A 17,864-nucleotide genomic window follows, 5' to 3' on the forward strand; every position below is an offset into this window, starting at 1 on the left:
CTTGAACAAAAAAAATTACCGTGGAAAAACGAACTGTGAACATACAAATATATACTACTTTTCTTAATGACTGAAAGTTATCTAGAATAATTTTTATTAGGTAAAACATATTTTTTACATAAAATAAAGAAAACTAATTTACAGTAAATTTTGTTTACCTTCACTTGCTATAATTTTAGTAATACTAAAAACTTCCCATTCTGGATCTGAATCATCCATTTTAAGGACAGATCGGTCATATTTGATACGGTCCATGGTTTTATTAGGAAAATATGTATGAGTTTCATCTAGAAACCATGTTTTTGGGATAATTTCAATACTACCATCTTCAAATTCAATAATAGAATATTTACAAATCAGCCTGAATGTAGACAAAATGTACAAATGTTACTTTTTCTAACACCTTCAAAATTATTTTTATATTAAAACTCACTTAATATTTATTTGAGTATTATCGAGTGAAGACATAATTGCTTCCTATATAATGAGAATTTGTATTTTATTGAACAAATATTATACATATACACATAAATATATAATACTACTATTTAACTCATAAAAAATAGTCTTTTTTTTATACATTATGAAGTAGTGAAAAAACAATGTATTGGTCGGTATTCTGGTTAAGTGCTGGTATTATTGCTGCTTTTTTAGGAGTATTTTGTTCTGATAAATTAATTACTTCAATAGATCCATAAGTGTCACATAAGTATATTCCTACTTTACTTGATGCACATGGTGCAAGGTAATAATCAGTTACATTTTTAAAATAATATCCAACAAGATAAATATTATAATTTTTAGATAGTATATTTATGACAACAAATACTTTATCGTGTGGTAAAATAATGCAATCATCTTTATGGGTAAAACGTTGTCTTAGTCTTTCAGGGCGTGCCTGAATCTTAAAATTTTGAAATATTATTGTCCAATACATTTGGCTTTCATGATACCCTTCCAAAATATTCCCATCTTGATGGGGTTGTTTTAAAATAGGAGTGGTTATTTTGTTAGATTATGCTAAGAGAGTTTCTTCTATCTTCTATTATTCTGTTAGCTAATTCTGATAGTGGGAATTTTCCAGATTTCATATATTTTTTTAGTCTATTTAAAAAAGTTTCATATGGAAATGCAGAAAAATTATCAACTGATCCGTATTGTAATACATCAGCTGGCAAATGGATTATTGAATGAACATTATAAGTTACTAAATATGAACCATACAACAGTATAAATGTTTCCAAAAAATAATTTAATAAACTTTGTGCATAACCATTTTTGTCGGAGCAAGTTATCGGAGATGCAAGTAATCTCATTGCTACATGAAAACTCATAAAATTGTTATACAGCTCAATTGGTAAAATACCTCTAAAAGGAACTGGAGTAAGATACAACTGACGCGGTCCCGCGTGATGGCAGTTTGAATTCAAACGGCCTTTACGCGGAAATCCGCGCTGAACCTCTTAAACAACCGCCAACCGACGACGGACGACACCGGCGCGCGACCAGGAACCGTCGGCCGGCTGCTAGGTGAACCCGATCGGTCGATTTACTTTTTTCGTATTACATAACGTCCCGCGGACCGACCGTCATTCCAAGCACCAGTACCTTTTTCTGATCATTTTTTTTTTGGTCTCTGTACCGACTACGATCCAAACACCGCGTTCCCGTGTGCGAACCGTTTGTTTATTTATTTTTTTTGTTTAGTCACTGTTCGTGATTGTTCACCAACTCAATAAAGTACGTTTTCCGCACGTCCGTGCGACACCCGCAAATCTGTGTTCTTTTTTTCACACCTACGTCGTTACCTCGCACCCGAGCGTCTTCCACCGGCAGGACCACCGTCCCACATCCGCGAGGTACGCATCACAACATTATAAGTCTTAGCTCAGTAGCTTTAAATATATTGCAATTTCTTAAAGTATGAGGAATTCTGGAGAAGTCAGTGCTAAGATATATAGATAATGTATTTAAACGATTATCAATTTTACTTAATCTAACAGATCCAGATGGACCAGTTTTATCTTTTTTTATAGGACCTCTAACAAACAAATTCAGTAATTTTTTTGTTATACCTTAAGTACATAAATGCATTTAATCGAGAGGTACACATTTAATTACATCAAAATTTGGAATTTCTATTAGAGGTGTAACACTTATGTGATGTTCTGGCTGTGTTTGAAGTCTAAATGAAGAGGCTGTTCTCAATTCACAGGAACCATTAGGAAAACATATCCGATCTTTATCATAAATACCTTTTACAGTACATTTTTCACATGCATAGTAAGATTGGTGAGGTTTGATACACTTTAAAAATGCACGTAAGGCGCATCTGTTATAAATCCAAAAAAATTTAATTTCTTTGTGCCACCATTATAGTTGAAGCCACAAGTAAGAACAGTTTTTAAATCTGAAATTAAAGGAAACAAATACTCGGAACAAGATTTTGGTTTAAGACTTCCGCAGTATACACCAATAACAAAAACTTGTAATACTGATCCATTACAGACACCACCGAGTATAGGCCAAAAATGACGATTTAAAATCCCTGTCCCATCTACTGATATCCAAAGATTGAATTTATCTTGTGTTTACCATTGGGTATGTAGTTGTAACACATACTTAAGTCCATCAACTAATCCAAAATGAATGTACTGCCCTCCATCAGATTGAGTAATAATATTTAAACTACCCGATCTGGGACAAGAAAGAAAAGTCCTGGCATCTGATGGGAGTTCTTTCAAAATATTTATGTCATTCACATTTTTTAATAAACATAAGAGATCGTTTACTTTATTACGAGAGAAATTACCATCAATTATAAGCTTAGCAAGTTTATTTTTAAGGTCGTTTGGAATTAAATTATCATAATTTTCTTTCTCAATATTTTGAAGTAAATTAGTATTATTTGAAGGTATTTGATCATTGACATTTATAGAATTTATATTTTCATCTTCAGAAATACTTAGTTGATTATCAGGAAATAAAAATGTTTGTTATTTATTATAGTTTGAGGTTGTAAGTTGCTTTTGAGTGAATTAACTATTTGTGCTGAATGATTTATTCCTTGCAATCTTCGCTTTCTACACACTGTAGAAAACTCAGAAGTAGGCCTATAGTGTCGTCGTGGCATACTAACTTACAAAACTTGCAATCTATTTGAAAATTAATTCAGTACATTAATAACTTTAAATACAATTGAAACAAATAAAAACAAAGAGAAATATACTGTTAAAATTGATGAATTAAATGAATATTAGATTATAATTTATGCTATATTTTTAATAGAAATTAACCTGTGCACATTTTAAACCTTATGACAACTGACAAAAGATGTACCTAATTAATAATGGTAAGTAATAGTTAATCATTTTAAATCATGCATAATATGGAATTATTGTAACGATACTATTTATACTAAATAATATTGTTATATACCTACATAGATATTTATATTTTAATATTTGTATAATATAGTGATTATTTTGTATACATCATTAAGTGTATATTGCAAATCTATTTATCAAAAAAATATCATATAATATATTATTGTGTACTAAGTAGCTATATAGCTGAATCACCTTCTTTATACCTACAAATAACCCTTCTATAATAAACATTAACAATATAAAATAATGTAATTATAATTATTTATATTAACAATTTAACAATGATAAGTACCTATTATATTATGATTAAATTTTTTTTTTAGGTGAATCAAGTGAACTTAAAGAACAATATACAATATCAGCTAGGTACAGTAAACACCTGTAACTAGAGAGCCTAGATTTATAAGAATATATAGGTAATAGGTATATAGGTATATAATATGCTCTCTACCTAAAAATTATAAACTAAATTCAAACAATCAGAAAACTGAACAACCTTATATGTAGAGGTAGACTTATCAAAAGGAAGGTAGAATGGAAATTTCTTGACAATTGAAAAAATAAATGCTGCCAAGCGGTTTAGAAGTATAATGGGGCCATGAGGGCTAAACAGTAAAACTTAATTAATAAATTAAGTAGATAAAATTATGTTTGGAAAACACCAAAACTTACATAGCTACACTAACAAATGTAAATTCAAATACAATGAAAATAACTCAGGAGTTATGATGTTAAACTTTGTCAATATTATTTGAAACTTAAGATTTCATTATAAATTATTTAGTTGTAAATTAATCAATTCAGTGTTCAGGCTGTCCGCTGGGCATTTAATATTAAAAAAAACTTGATCTAAGTTGTCAAATTGTTTTCACCAAAACACAATGTACCTAGGTATTAGCAATTGCTAAATTGCATTAATCGCCTTGACTGTGAATACAGTAAATACTTATGAGAGAATCAAAGAATCGTTTAATATGAACATTTATCCAAAGGTAAACAAAACAAATCTAGAGAATAAGACAACAGTGATGTAGATATTGTTAAAATAATATAAACGTAATAGTTTCCCTGTTATAGAAAGTATAAAATTATAGAAGATAAAAAATATTATACCAGAAAATGGTATTAAAGACAAGACATGGAATTATGGTTGATCAAAATTGTCAATATGTATCGAAAATAATCTCAAGATAAACAATTATTGTTTAAATTTCACAATGAGCATCTAGAATCTTCGCAGCAATAATTTACAACTAAAGAGATATTGATGGCACTTTATATACTAAAAATGTCTCAAATTATGTAATGTAAACTATAGAGACAACATTTTATTACCTACATAATAAACATGAATGCATGTATATTAGACTGTACCTAACTTACATAGGTAGGTAACTGATATTATAAATTATTGTAATTTACTATATTATGTACATATATGTAGGTACACACTTATTATTACTAAATTACTTATTACAAGTACCTGTTATAAGAAGGTTAGAAGTCATAATAAACACAAAACACATAAATACTATAATATAAACTTATCATAAAATATAATAATAATGTTGTGTAGGTACTTACTTGTTTATTATAATTACACTACACCTGAGAGCATATGCATATATAATGTATAGTATACACAGTAATAGACGACTATTCAATATTATTATATTAAAAGTAGGTAAATAAAAACAAAACTAACAATTTTCACTAAGTATTCAACAACGTCCCGCAAGTAGGAACATATTATTATTCTAATATATTTCGCATTGCCATAATTATTTGATTATCAATTATCATGAAAAACAAACAGACAATATCGAATTCTATAAATAAGTTCCTGTTGGGAAATGAGTGTATGTGGATTTCGCGTTGGTTTAATATACGTTTAATTAATACTATGGAAAAAATAGTAGAATACATGTTGATTCAACTAGAAAATTATTCACTTTAAATCAACATAATAATACTGAAGATTTATCGTTGATGAATACTTATATATATTATACAACTACAATCAATGCAAATTTATTGAGTTCAATAAATATTGAATATCTGTATATTATTCGTAGATAAATAAAACTATAATAAACTTAAAATCAACCTTAACATACACAAAAATATATGGTAAAGGTATATCAGAATATGTGTTGATTCTATTGGGAAAAGACCTACTTAAAATCCCCGTTAAATCTACGGTAGATTTATTGTTGATGAATATATAGATCCAAATTCAGTGCACACTGGGTAGTTAGTTACAAGTTAGTATGGTGAAAATTGTAACTTAAGTTAGAGTAGAAGTTAGTTTTTTTTATAGTTCAAAAAACCTTTTTGTTGAAATGTAAATAATAAGTTATCTAATTTAAATTATTGATTAAAACTGAAAAATCGAAATAAACACCTAGTAATTTGATCGAAATGTTCTAATTAGGTAAGTAATAATTTCAATTAATTGGTATATCAATTATCAGTTATTAGAACATAAAGGGTGAAAAAAAAATATATATATAACAGTATGAGTGTATGACAACTTAAAATATTAAGGGGATTCGATACCGACCGTTTTTAAGGAGCTGAGTATAGGCAATTTTAAGGCCATTTCCATAGTAAGTGCGTGCGTGGCGTGTATTTGTGTTTGTAGTAAACGATCATTAGTGTTAGTGCCCCACGTGACTACTACAACAGCCCGCAACATTATGATATTTCTTATCTTCGATTATGACGGCGTCCCGTAATTACTAATTACCCTACCTGTATAAAAATATAATAAATATACCAGATAGTATATCATTCGCTGCCTGAAGTAACTTTACATTTTTATTTTTTACCCAATGAATATTGATCGCAGGCATTTTTGTAATTAAATATAAAGATAGGTAAAATAAGTATATAACTATTGTAACTTATAAGTTATTAATAATACAATAATAACAACGTTTCAAATAATAAAGTAGTTTTTATGATTATTTTATTCGCCTTTTAGACTTAATTTTTTTCGTTTTTATTTTTATGTAATTACCTATTACCTACATGTATACTACCTAAATTGTATTTATTTGAGAGTCAAAAAAATACTGATCACTGTAAAAACTTTTTTATTTTATTCAATTCGTATTATACATTATTATAATAGGTATTTAATTATAATATTATAAGCCTGTTCTAAGTGGAAGTCCTCGGTCAAGTCGCGAATCAATTATTTCCGGAAGTAAACATTCCATGTAAAACTTCTTCAACTTTGGTTCTATATCCATCCAAAACTTGTCATCTCTTTCAATTTTCTCTACTATAAATCCTATTAATTGATATACGAGTTATTATTATAATTTTATATGACAAATGGCTAATTGCATACATTTTCTTTTAACTTATAAATTTAAGCTTCATTTATAATAATTTTTTGTACCTTTAGGTGTCCATATACAAAAATGACAAAACTTCCTATTAGTTATATGTAGTTGTCCCTGAATTTGATAGAAGTATGCATGTGATGTTTTCAGCTGTAGATTTCCATCATTATACGTCATACATTTTAATTTTTTTTCATGAAAGGCCTCTTCCGGCGTATAATCTTTTATGGATGATGGACATTTAATTTCAACAATAGAATCATCACTTATCAAACCATCTGGATTAGCAGCCAAAAAAGGCAAATCATTATCAACAAAAAGCCCACAGGGTAATATTGCTGACCCAAGCTTTGACTCCATTTTTTTTTTTTGCCAAAGGTTCATTCTGAATTCCATATCTAAAAACATTATTATTATGACTGAGAAAGTAATATAAGTAACCCATATAATAAATATTTTATACATAATATAAAGAATAAAGAAAAAATGGGTGAGTGTAATGCATAATTGACCTACTTTGTTGCAGCATTACCACGAAATAAGTCGTATAAAATAAATTTGACTGTATTTTCGCGAGAAGTGGTTGGTTTCAATCTGGCAACTTTTCCAAAGTTTGAAGCTGTGAGTCTCATTTTGCTTTGCCTTCGCCATTCATCGCTTTGTGATTGGTTAATAGTACTTCTTTCCGATAATTTTATTTCTTCATTTGGGAGTTTTAATTTTTTTAGAAACTCGGTTTTTTTAATTCCATACTCTTCAATTGGCATATCAACTATTTCAGAAGGCTGTTTTACTGCTCCATAGTCTTCGTCAGGTCCGTGTGGAAATATATTCTTTTTAACTTTATATCTTGAAAAAATATTGAACAAATATAAAAATTTATAAAAATTACAATATTAATTATTATAGTTATAGTTAGGTATATAAACACAAAATGTAATAGATAGCACCCAGGTTGATTTAATTTTCTTCGTTTAATATCATTTTTCTTTTTTTGTATCCTCTTAATATATTTTTTCGTGAACAATCCTGGACTATGAAAAGTAGCTTTCTTATGGAAATGGCTAATATATGAAGGTCCGAGGTTGAACGCATTGACAGCCGTATCGCAACGGGCTTGGTAAGAGCCTATATTTAATATAGTAGTAACTAATAATATTAAGTATACATTTACATTTATATTTTTTTAAACCTATTATTAGTTTTAAAACTTGCCTCTAAAAGAATAATTAACACGTTTACCACCGACGTATTTAGCAACAACGCTATTATAACTTTCCACGCAGTTGTTGTTTACAAAATGAATGAGACTATCAGAATGATGTGCAACTAAATTTCTCGCTCCCAAAATATCTTGCCAAAGTCCACAATTTTCCATTTCGGAAATCATATTTCTTTCCCCGGGTTTAGGTCCATCACAAAAATAACTAAAAAAAATCATTAATTATTGTAATAAAGTTTGTCTATAACTTTTTTTTATGTTTAAATAAGCACATTATTACGAAAAACCCACTTAGCACACTTGTCATGAGAACCAAAAACATGATAAGGCCCATTTTCTATATCCTCCCTTAATAAAGTGATCTTGTAATTTAAAGGGACGTCTAATTTCGATCTATATTTAATTACGTATGTAATTCCGGTCCTGTAATATAATTTGTATTGTGAATATAAAATAAAGACAAGACTAGTAAATAAATACAAGACTGAGAAAAGCAGCATATTATTCTATTTTTTTTTTCAATGATTAAAAAAAATTACCTCAGTTTTAAACGTCGTTCCTTTAACATTTTTCGTAGCTCACCAGGGACGACAACGCCGCTTGAACTTTTTCTCCTAGATCCTATATCCACTATGCGATTTAAATAGTTTCTTAAAATATGGTTAGTACACTCAATTTTTTGTACTTCCGTATCAAATCCATACGGTTTTGACATCATAATTTTTTTTAGTACACTAGAGTCTCCATCTCCTATGAGTTTATGATAAATTATATTATGTGTGTAACAAACCGACTACGTCCGTTTGATGGAGTTGAAAAATAAATGAAGAAGAGTCTGTTTTTTTTCTTTATAAATTGAATACTTTTATTTGATTAATACAAAAAACAATAAATGTACTAAGTCCAAAGTGACTATATTAAATAATGAAGACTAGCGAGATGTGACTGTGATATCCTAGCTCCTAGCTAGTCGTTGGTGTTGGTCCGTCTAGCTCGTTGGTGTTGGTTCGTCTGCCGAAGCCTATTCGAGCGACGTATTTTGAAATGGTGATCCTTGGATCGTATCCCTGCTTATTATCCTACTACTTTACCATATAAGGTCATACCGTGGGCGGCCACGCGCTGCACACGCCAGATGTCCCTTGCCTATCTGGTCGTTGTCATCTCTATTGAGGCAACACAACGCTGTTAATGTGAACTATTTTAATAATATTCATATAAGTAGTGATATATTTATTAACATATACGTTTCGAGGTCACGCGCAATAGACGCTTCGTAGGCCTCCTTCAACATATCGTGTTTCTCCTGTATATTTATAACTACTGGAGTGATTTACTGGAGTGGTTATTTATAATATTTAAACATAGTCACAGCTCGCTACATGTGTAGGAATGCTTTGTCGAAAACCTTCTACAATTATATCTGACTCCATAGAAGTACTAGTGTTGCTCCAGTTTTTATAACAAATATGATTTGGAGGATCTTTGTTTATTGCCTTAGCTTTCATACATACCGAACAGTATTTGTTCCGTACTCCAATAAATAATACTTTTCTTGTTCTATAACCGACAAAGCAAGTCTATAAATTAGTAAATATTAAAATATTACAATTATAGTCTTGCCCGCCTTTTTTAATATTTTATAAAATGATTAAAATAAAAACTTACAACTCCAGATAATGCATTGTAGTTATGTTTATAGGATCTTTTTGACCACACGCCATCAGCAACGACGGTTATCAAGGGTATACCATTACTATTTACTTCACCATTTTCAATAGCTAATCGTGCTTCTTCTTTTCCAGCCTCTTCAATCGATTCCCATGTAGTTAATTGTGTTTTATTTGCCACGAATTCATGTTCTTTCTGATATGTTTTATTAGACATACAAGGCATATCTAAAATGGCTGAAAATTGATCCAATTGGGAATGCCCTTGCCCTGTATTTAACATGGTGACAGCTGCAGCATTTACCGTTAATTTGTCATTTAAAATTGGAAATTCAGAATAAATAATTTCTTTTTTACGATACATAGAACAATCAAAATGAAATTCACAAAAAAAATCCTTTACGAATTTCATGGGAAAAAATTAAATTTTTAAATGAACAATCAAATGGTGTATGCCATACTAATGAAATTGATTTAAAAATATAACCAATGTCAACTATTCTTCGGCCACTTAATACATCATGTTCAGCTCTAAAAACAATTTTAAATTCAAAATACAAATACAGGCTAACGTTTTTATATGTATAGGCATACTAAATAATGTTTAGCTGTTCAAGACGATGCCAGAGCACTATTATTTTTTCTCTCCGACCCACGCGCAACATATCAAATTTTAAGTTCATAATAATGATTATAAATTATAATAACTTCCAAAGTTAGAGTGAAATCACCTCTTAAAAAATTTGAAGGTAAGATTATTATCTAGCTAGGAAATAGCATAGCATAGCTTTTTATTATATTTTGATTTTATAAAATACTCATAACTCGCTTTAAAATTAAAATATAATAAAAAGCCTATGAGATGCCCTAGATAATAATATCTTATATTCTTATTTTTAAATTGTATAAAAGGACATTTCACTTTAATTAAAAAAATTCTTATGATTATAATCGTTACCTATTGTGAACGTAAACTTTGCTATGTTGCACGTCGGTCAGTCAGAGAGAGATAAAACAAAAATATTGCACATTGCATAGTATAACAAATTTCTTACCTTGAGGTCGAATCGTTTTCTGAGATCACAGTACTTAGTCTAAATGTTGGTTCGAATATATTTGTTGAAGTTTCTGGTGACAATGGATAAAAGTCTTGTATCATACTATCATCATTAACCCTTAAATAACCATAACGGCTTTATTAGGGATCAAAATTACTAATAAAATAAATGTTAGAAAAATACAGAAAAAAATCTGTTTTTTTCTAAATTATACAATGTTCAATACAATATGAACTGCAATAATGCTTATAAAACAAAAAAATAATATAACTATAATGTATTAGAGAATGACGTACATTTGGGCATTATCCAGTTCTGTTATAATAGTATCATCGATAGTATTAGGATGGTTTTCCGATGCCGACAGATTATTTATTTCTTCCTATATTATAATAATACATACAAAATTAAAATCACATGCACATAATAAAATTGTATACCTATATATGGTGTAAATTATTTTGACTTACTGTGTCACTGTCAGTTTTAAGATTTTCTCTCCATTTTTTTAGTTTATCTACATTTCCCCAGTGTTTTGGATAAATATTTCCTTTTTCGTTTTTTAATTTGTTAAATATTTTCCATCATAAGTAGAATAACGTAAAACGTTTATGAATTACAATTTATTATAATTTAGAAGCCAATATAGTAGGCAACTGGCAATAATTACCGTAGCAGATATTATACGTAGCCGCTAGACGCTAATAAATAATATTATGGGCAGTGTGCACGAAATAGGGATACTCCGATAATAATATCAATTGTATAATATAATATGTTATTTATAAGTTTATGGATATTTTCATTTTTATCGCAGGCGTGAAGTCTGGAACTATTATTATATTTGGTTTACTCGGGCGGGCGGCGGCGAACAGATTCATGGAAACGGACACTTTAGCACGCGCAGTTACATTTCAAATACTCACCGTCGCGCGCTTGGTGAACAATAAATAATATTTTTTTTTTCTAAAAGTATTAATCTTTTGCCAATTGTACAGATTTTTCTAGTGATCGGAAACAAATTCTGAAAACATATTTGAATTCGTCATAAAGTTTACTTGTAAACGACTTTCTTACATTTTCAAATTGATTTTTTTAGCTCAATATTACTATTATTTTAAAATTCAAAATTTCGGATTAAAATTTGATGGGTTTAAGCGATAAATTTAAAAAAGGTGAAAAGTCGTTTTCAAGTAAACTTCATGACGAATTCAAATACGTTTTTGGAATTTGTTTCCGATAATTAGAACAATCATTACAGTTGGCAAAATATAGGTGTATGTTGGTATGTTCATAATTGGTGTGGTTACATTTTGTACATTAATTGTATCGAATCAACTGTTAAATTAAACTAAAAATAAATAAATAATAAACTAAGATTAAAAACAAATTAAAATAATTAAATTCTAATAAACAACACACAATTCAATCCCATTTGTTCTACTGCAGTTTAGTAGATAATTTGATTAAAATTAAAAGTATTCAAATATGTACTTTCTCAAAGTATTTATAATCTAATACTTATGCTAAAATACTTATTATTTTTAGTTAATATAATATTTTATTTATTTTTACACTATATTATAATATACCTATAATCATATGTTTTTTAACTGAGTATTCAAATAAGCATGTTATATACTTTTAAGTATCTGTATCTGTATTAGAATACTTTTAAAAAGCATCTTTTACAAGGCTCTGTTCTACTGGCATAATAGACACAGAAAATCACTACTCGCATAGTCATCGATCCTATCTTCTTCGTGGATGCAATTTATAGCAATCCATCTACAACACCATGTGCATGACACCCATTCTTGTACACTTTGGTCTCCTTCGCATCGGCGTCTATTTGATAAACTGTTGCAGTATTCAGTGGCGTGAGGAACGTTAATTTGAGAAGCAATTGCCTCTGAGTTATTATAAAGATGGGGGGTGGGTGTCTTGTTGTCCAACATAATATGATTTATATAATAATTGTACGTTTACCTATCGGCTATCAGTTATCGTCAAGTCATACCTTTTAAGTTTTAAGTAATAATAGCTATATAACAGAAGTTTGTATTGTAGACTACTACGGTTGTAGATAAGAAAGATAAAGGTATTAGGAAGGCTACCTTTATCTTTCTTATCTACATAAACTACCATGTGCCCACAGATATCTATACTATACTATACTATACTATACTATTAGTATAGATATCTGTGCATGTGCCATGTGTTTCGGTAACCGTTATCAAATTTAAATATGATAATATTATAAATAAAATAAAAACGTGGCAAATCGCAAATGTCAATGTGTTCTAGTCTGTCCATGCCGATGTCTGTGTAATTTGATATTTTGATCCTCGTTTCTTTTATAAATTATAAGTCGTGTACTGGTATCGATTTATTTTATTTATAATGGCATCTAGCAGTTGTGTTATGAAGTGTCTTTGTGGTAAAAAAAGAAATGATATGAACGATTTGAATTGGACAAGACATGTAGCTTCATGTGAAGTACAAAAACGAAAAAAAAACAATACCGATATTTCAGCATTCTTTACTTTACAGAGAAAACGTAAATGTATGTTTTTAATTATGTAATTATTTATACATTTTTTATTAGAAAGTTAAGTTTGTTAAGAAATGATGGTCTAGACAATTTTTAACTATTTTTCCAAACTTACATTGTGTATTAGGTAAAATACAATTTTGATTTGTATTATTCTCCAATCATAAATAATTTGTTTAGTGTCTGAAGAGATTAATAGCAACTCTGAAGATGTATTAACAACAAATAAGGATGATGAAATGACCGGTGCTTGTATTCAAGGTAAATAATAATTATAACAGTGCTTTTACATGGTTTCTAAAATTCTATATGTATGATAAACAAATCTTTTATTATCATTTTTTTTTTAAAATTTAATATTTATTATGAGTAATTTTATTAAGTAACAACTAATTTGTAATTTTTCTACACTTTGTTGTACCTAAATATAATACAAATTCTATGGACATTTTTGTAAGTAAGTAAAGAGTTAGTAAAGACATTTTAGCTTAGAAAATTAAAAAATATTTTTCCAAATTTATATTATGTTATATATTAAATATCAATAAATATAGAAAATGTTTTTTCTATTATACATGGTTCTAACTATTTATACAAGGGTATATATTTTTTTTTAGATTTTATTGAAATACCACAAAATTCTCTTGACTTGGATCATGACTCTGAACCAAGTGGTAAGACAAATAAAGTGGAAATAATAAATTCTAAAGGTAATTCCTTTAATAATTATTGTTTTGTGTTTTTAGTTTATTTTAATTATGTTTTTTTTGTTTATTTGTGTGTTTCAGTTGTCATGTTACATTCATTATGTATGTTTATTAACATTTAAGTCGCTTAGATAGTTATATGTTTTGTGTAGCTTTAATAAATTAATATAATTTTGTACAAAAATACTTCTTTTCTATTCTATTTTATCTAACCAATAATATATTGATTTAAAGTTATCAACTTGTTACCAAAATTATTATTTTTTTCTTTATGTAGTCATGTAGAATTTAATGTTTTCATATTTTTATGTTGTTATAACAATGTTTCACTATAACTAATTTTGTTTGTAAAAAAGTGTTGGTATTTTGTATAATATAGACTATATGTATAAAAGCTCAAATATATGTGATTAAGCTCTGGGTAAAACTGTTTTTATAAGAAGTTTAATGTTGTGTGATGTAGTTTTTTAGCCATACATGTTTGATTTTGGTTGCTGGTGATAAACTGTATTTAAATGAAAAAATTATTGGCTACAAATACTACAAATAATTTGTAAAACAAATTGTATTAATTGTATATTGCATATTAATTATCATTGATATTTGATATAATGTAGAGAAAAATGAGTCAATATTAGAAATTAGTGGACAAACCGAGCAATTAAATCCTTCAGGCACATTTCCTACAGGTAAATAAGTATATTTCATTAGGCATTAACAATAGTCATAAGTAAATAGAGTATTGAAATTAAAATAAAAAACAATTTTTTCTAGTATTTCCAAATGACCCTGGAAAGCTGCCACTGGTATTATCAAATGAGCTACTACATCACTTTTCATCATTAGGCCCTTGTCAACCAATTGCATTGGAGTTATTGAATTATGAGTTCCCCAAGAAAAAATATCCAAATGGTGATGTGCGATCATTTCATGAAAATTTTTACAACCGTAAAATTCAAAATGGACGGATGTTTGTAAAAAGGTGGTGGCTTTCATACTCGCCATCACAAGATAAGTTTTTTTGCATATCGTGTAAGCTTTTTGGCCTTCCAAAAGCAAAAAATTCATTCTTAGCCAAAATAGGGTCAAATGACTACAAAAATATTAAAAGAACAATTGATTCTCATGAAAGTTGGTCAGAGCATATTATCAATGAAATAGCTAGAGGTTTGTATCAGAAGAACATGCGAATTGATACAGGAATCTTAGAAGCAGCTAATCGTCAAATCGCTGAAAACCGAGCAGTTATGTCAGCTATAATTGAAGCAATACTATTTATTGCTAGACAAAATATAGCTTTGCGAGGGCATGATGAAGGCTATAAATCATCTAATCGTGGGAATTTTTTGGAATTATTAAAACTGTTATCTAATTACCATGCTCCATTAAAATACCATATGGATAAAATAAATGAAAATCAGCATAACCGTGTAACATTTTTATCAAATGTCACTCAAAACAATATCATGAATATTTTGTCAGAAAAAGTTCGTTCATTTATATTAAAAGAAGTAAAACAGGCTAACGAATTTGCTGTAATTATTGACACTACTACTGATATATCAAATATTGAGCAGTATACATTTATTTTAAGATAAATTAGTGAACAAGGAAAAGTTAATGAACGACTAGTAGCCCTGGAAACTGCACCAGATTCTACTGGTCTTGGTATTTTCAATATTTTTTGTAAAATTACTGATAAATACCAAATTGATTGGCGTTCACAATTAATTGCCTAAGCATATGATGGGGCAGCATCTATGCAAGGGCATTATTCTGGTTTGAAAACACGTATACAAGAAGAAAATCCTCGTGCAATTTACGTTTGGTGTTCCGCCCATATTTTCAACTTAGTTGTAGTTGATACTTGCGACTGCTGCTTAGAAACAAAGTCATTTTTTGGCAATATCAGCTCATTGGTAGAATTTATGCGAGCTAGAAAGCGAACTGCAATATTCTTGAAATGGCAAGGAGAATTGTACTCACAAGAACAGAAACGTCGATTAAAACGATTTTCATCTACAAGTTGGTCATCACATGATAGGGTGTTAATTGTGGTGCAAGAGAAATATTTCGCTTTGTTAAAAACTTTAAATGAATTGACCACACTAAAGGATTCTGACCGGGATATGGTGTCAACTGCAGAATCTTTACTAAAAATAATTACATCATTTCAATTTGTTTTAGTTATGCACTTTATAAGAAAAATATTTTCAATTACCACAATAGTTTCTAATTATTTGCAATCAAAATCAATGGATTTCATTCAAGCTATGACATTAATTGATAATGCTAAAACTCGTTTACAAAATTTAAGATCTGAATAAAACTGCATTCAGATAGTTAATGATGCTAAGTTATTTGTACATGATAAAAATCTAGAAGAAAAAGATTTTAAACAGACAAGACCAAGGAAAATAAAAATGATGTCTGGAGAAAAAACGAGAGATGAAATTTCTTCATCGCCTAGTGATATGTTCCGAAGAAATGTTTATTACAAAGTGTTAGATGCTATTATTACATCTATTACTGTAAGGTTTAGTGACTCTAGAGAAATACTTAAAGATTTGTGTTTACTGTCTCCTGAGCGATTAATGACAACGAATGAAAACAAATTACCACAAAATGCTTTTGATAATCTGCAAAAATGGATTGTACATATTGACAAAATTGCATTAAGAACTGAATATTTAACATTTAGGAAAAGCTTAAGTGAACTACTAAATGGTCATGAACTTAAATTCAATTATTCTACACCAAATTATGAAAATAGTCATATAAGTTCTGATGACAGCCCAAGCCCAAGTTCAGATGAAAATGAAGAAAAAACAGAAGACAACAATGAACAACTTTCATGTATAAAAATACTTGAGCTATTATCAAGTTATGGTTTAATTGATGCGTTTCCAAATTTATATATGGCCTACAAGTCATTGAGTACCATTCCAATATCATCGGCTTCTGCTGAGCGTAGTTTTTCAAAAGTAATAAATAATCATATATAAATTGCTATTACAAGCATAAAACATCATTATAATTATTTGGTACATTTTTATTTTAAGGTGAAATTGATAAAAAATAGATTGCGATCCTCAACAGGGCAAAGCCGTTTGGAAAGTCTTTTAATTCTGAGTACTGAAAAAGATATTCCTATTGACATAAACAGTGTCATTGATCAAGTTGCTCTATCTTCAGAGATTAATGTTTTCTTAAATTGTTTTTAATAAATATACATGTATAATTAAAATGGTATCTATAGTTTTATACTTGTCTAAATTGTATATTAATTTTACTATACTTATTTATGTAAGTATGTTACTATAAATAAAAAAATTTAGATAATGACTTAATTATATCATAAAAAGCTCATATTACAAGAATGTGCTTTAGAGGAGCTTCTCTTCTTACATTTATTAATTGTTGAATCAATAAATCGTTTAGGCAATAAATATTTAGATATGTATTTTGGCACAAAATATACAACAAAATAACGTATTGTAACCCCTTCATTTACATAATACATTCTTCAAAGATGTTAGCAAGATCCATTAGTACGCCGAGATGAATGAATCAATTAAATTAATGTTTTAAAAATGGATTAACAAAGTTAACTACATTATCTGTGTCATTTGCTTTTCACAAATTTGAAATTCAATCTTCAAAGTACAAATTTTTTATACTTAAATTTAAATTTTTTTCTATTTTTCAACTGTTTGGGCGTACTAATAGAAATTATTAGGGATGTTTTTTATCTAAAATATAGAGAGACAGAGACCTTTTAAAGGAACCTACATACACATAATTATTGTAATTTTCTTTTGTGAAGAATGTTCATAGGTACCTATTTGAAACCCATTTTTGAAGTGAGTTTTTTTTTTGTGTGTGTTTTGATGAACTGAGGGTTTTATGAG

General features: G+C 28.6%; 2 protein-coding genes across 2 annotated transcripts; both read left to right on the top strand.

The window, feature by feature from the left end:
- The first annotated feature begins 13,095 nt into the window (after positions 1-13,095).
- On the top strand, positions 13,096-15,551 carry LOC111026654 (zinc finger MYM-type protein 5-like). Its single transcript, XM_022304774.1, has 5 exons — positions 13,096-13,258; positions 13,427-13,507; positions 13,864-13,956; positions 14,571-14,642; positions 14,728-15,551. The coding sequence occupies exons 1-5, from the start codon at positions 13,096-13,098 to the stop codon at positions 15,549-15,551; spliced, it is 1,233 nt and encodes a 410-aa protein (XP_022160466.1).
- Positions 15,552-15,713: 162 nt separating this feature from the next.
- Positions 15,714-17,177, top strand: LOC111026655. Its single transcript, XM_022304775.1, has 3 exons — positions 15,714-16,085; positions 16,293-16,937; positions 17,016-17,177. Exons 1-3 carry the CDS (start codon positions 15,714-15,716, stop codon positions 17,175-17,177), a joined length of 1,179 nt encoding a protein of 392 aa, XP_022160467.1.
- Positions 17,178-17,864: the final 687 nt, after the last annotated feature.

This window comes from Myzus persicae, unplaced genomic scaffold (genome assembly GCF_001856785.1).
Source record: "Myzus persicae strain clone G006 unplaced genomic scaffold, MPER_G0061.0, whole genome shotgun sequence".
NCBI lineage: Eukaryota > Metazoa > Arthropoda > Insecta > Hemiptera > Aphididae > Myzus > Myzus persicae.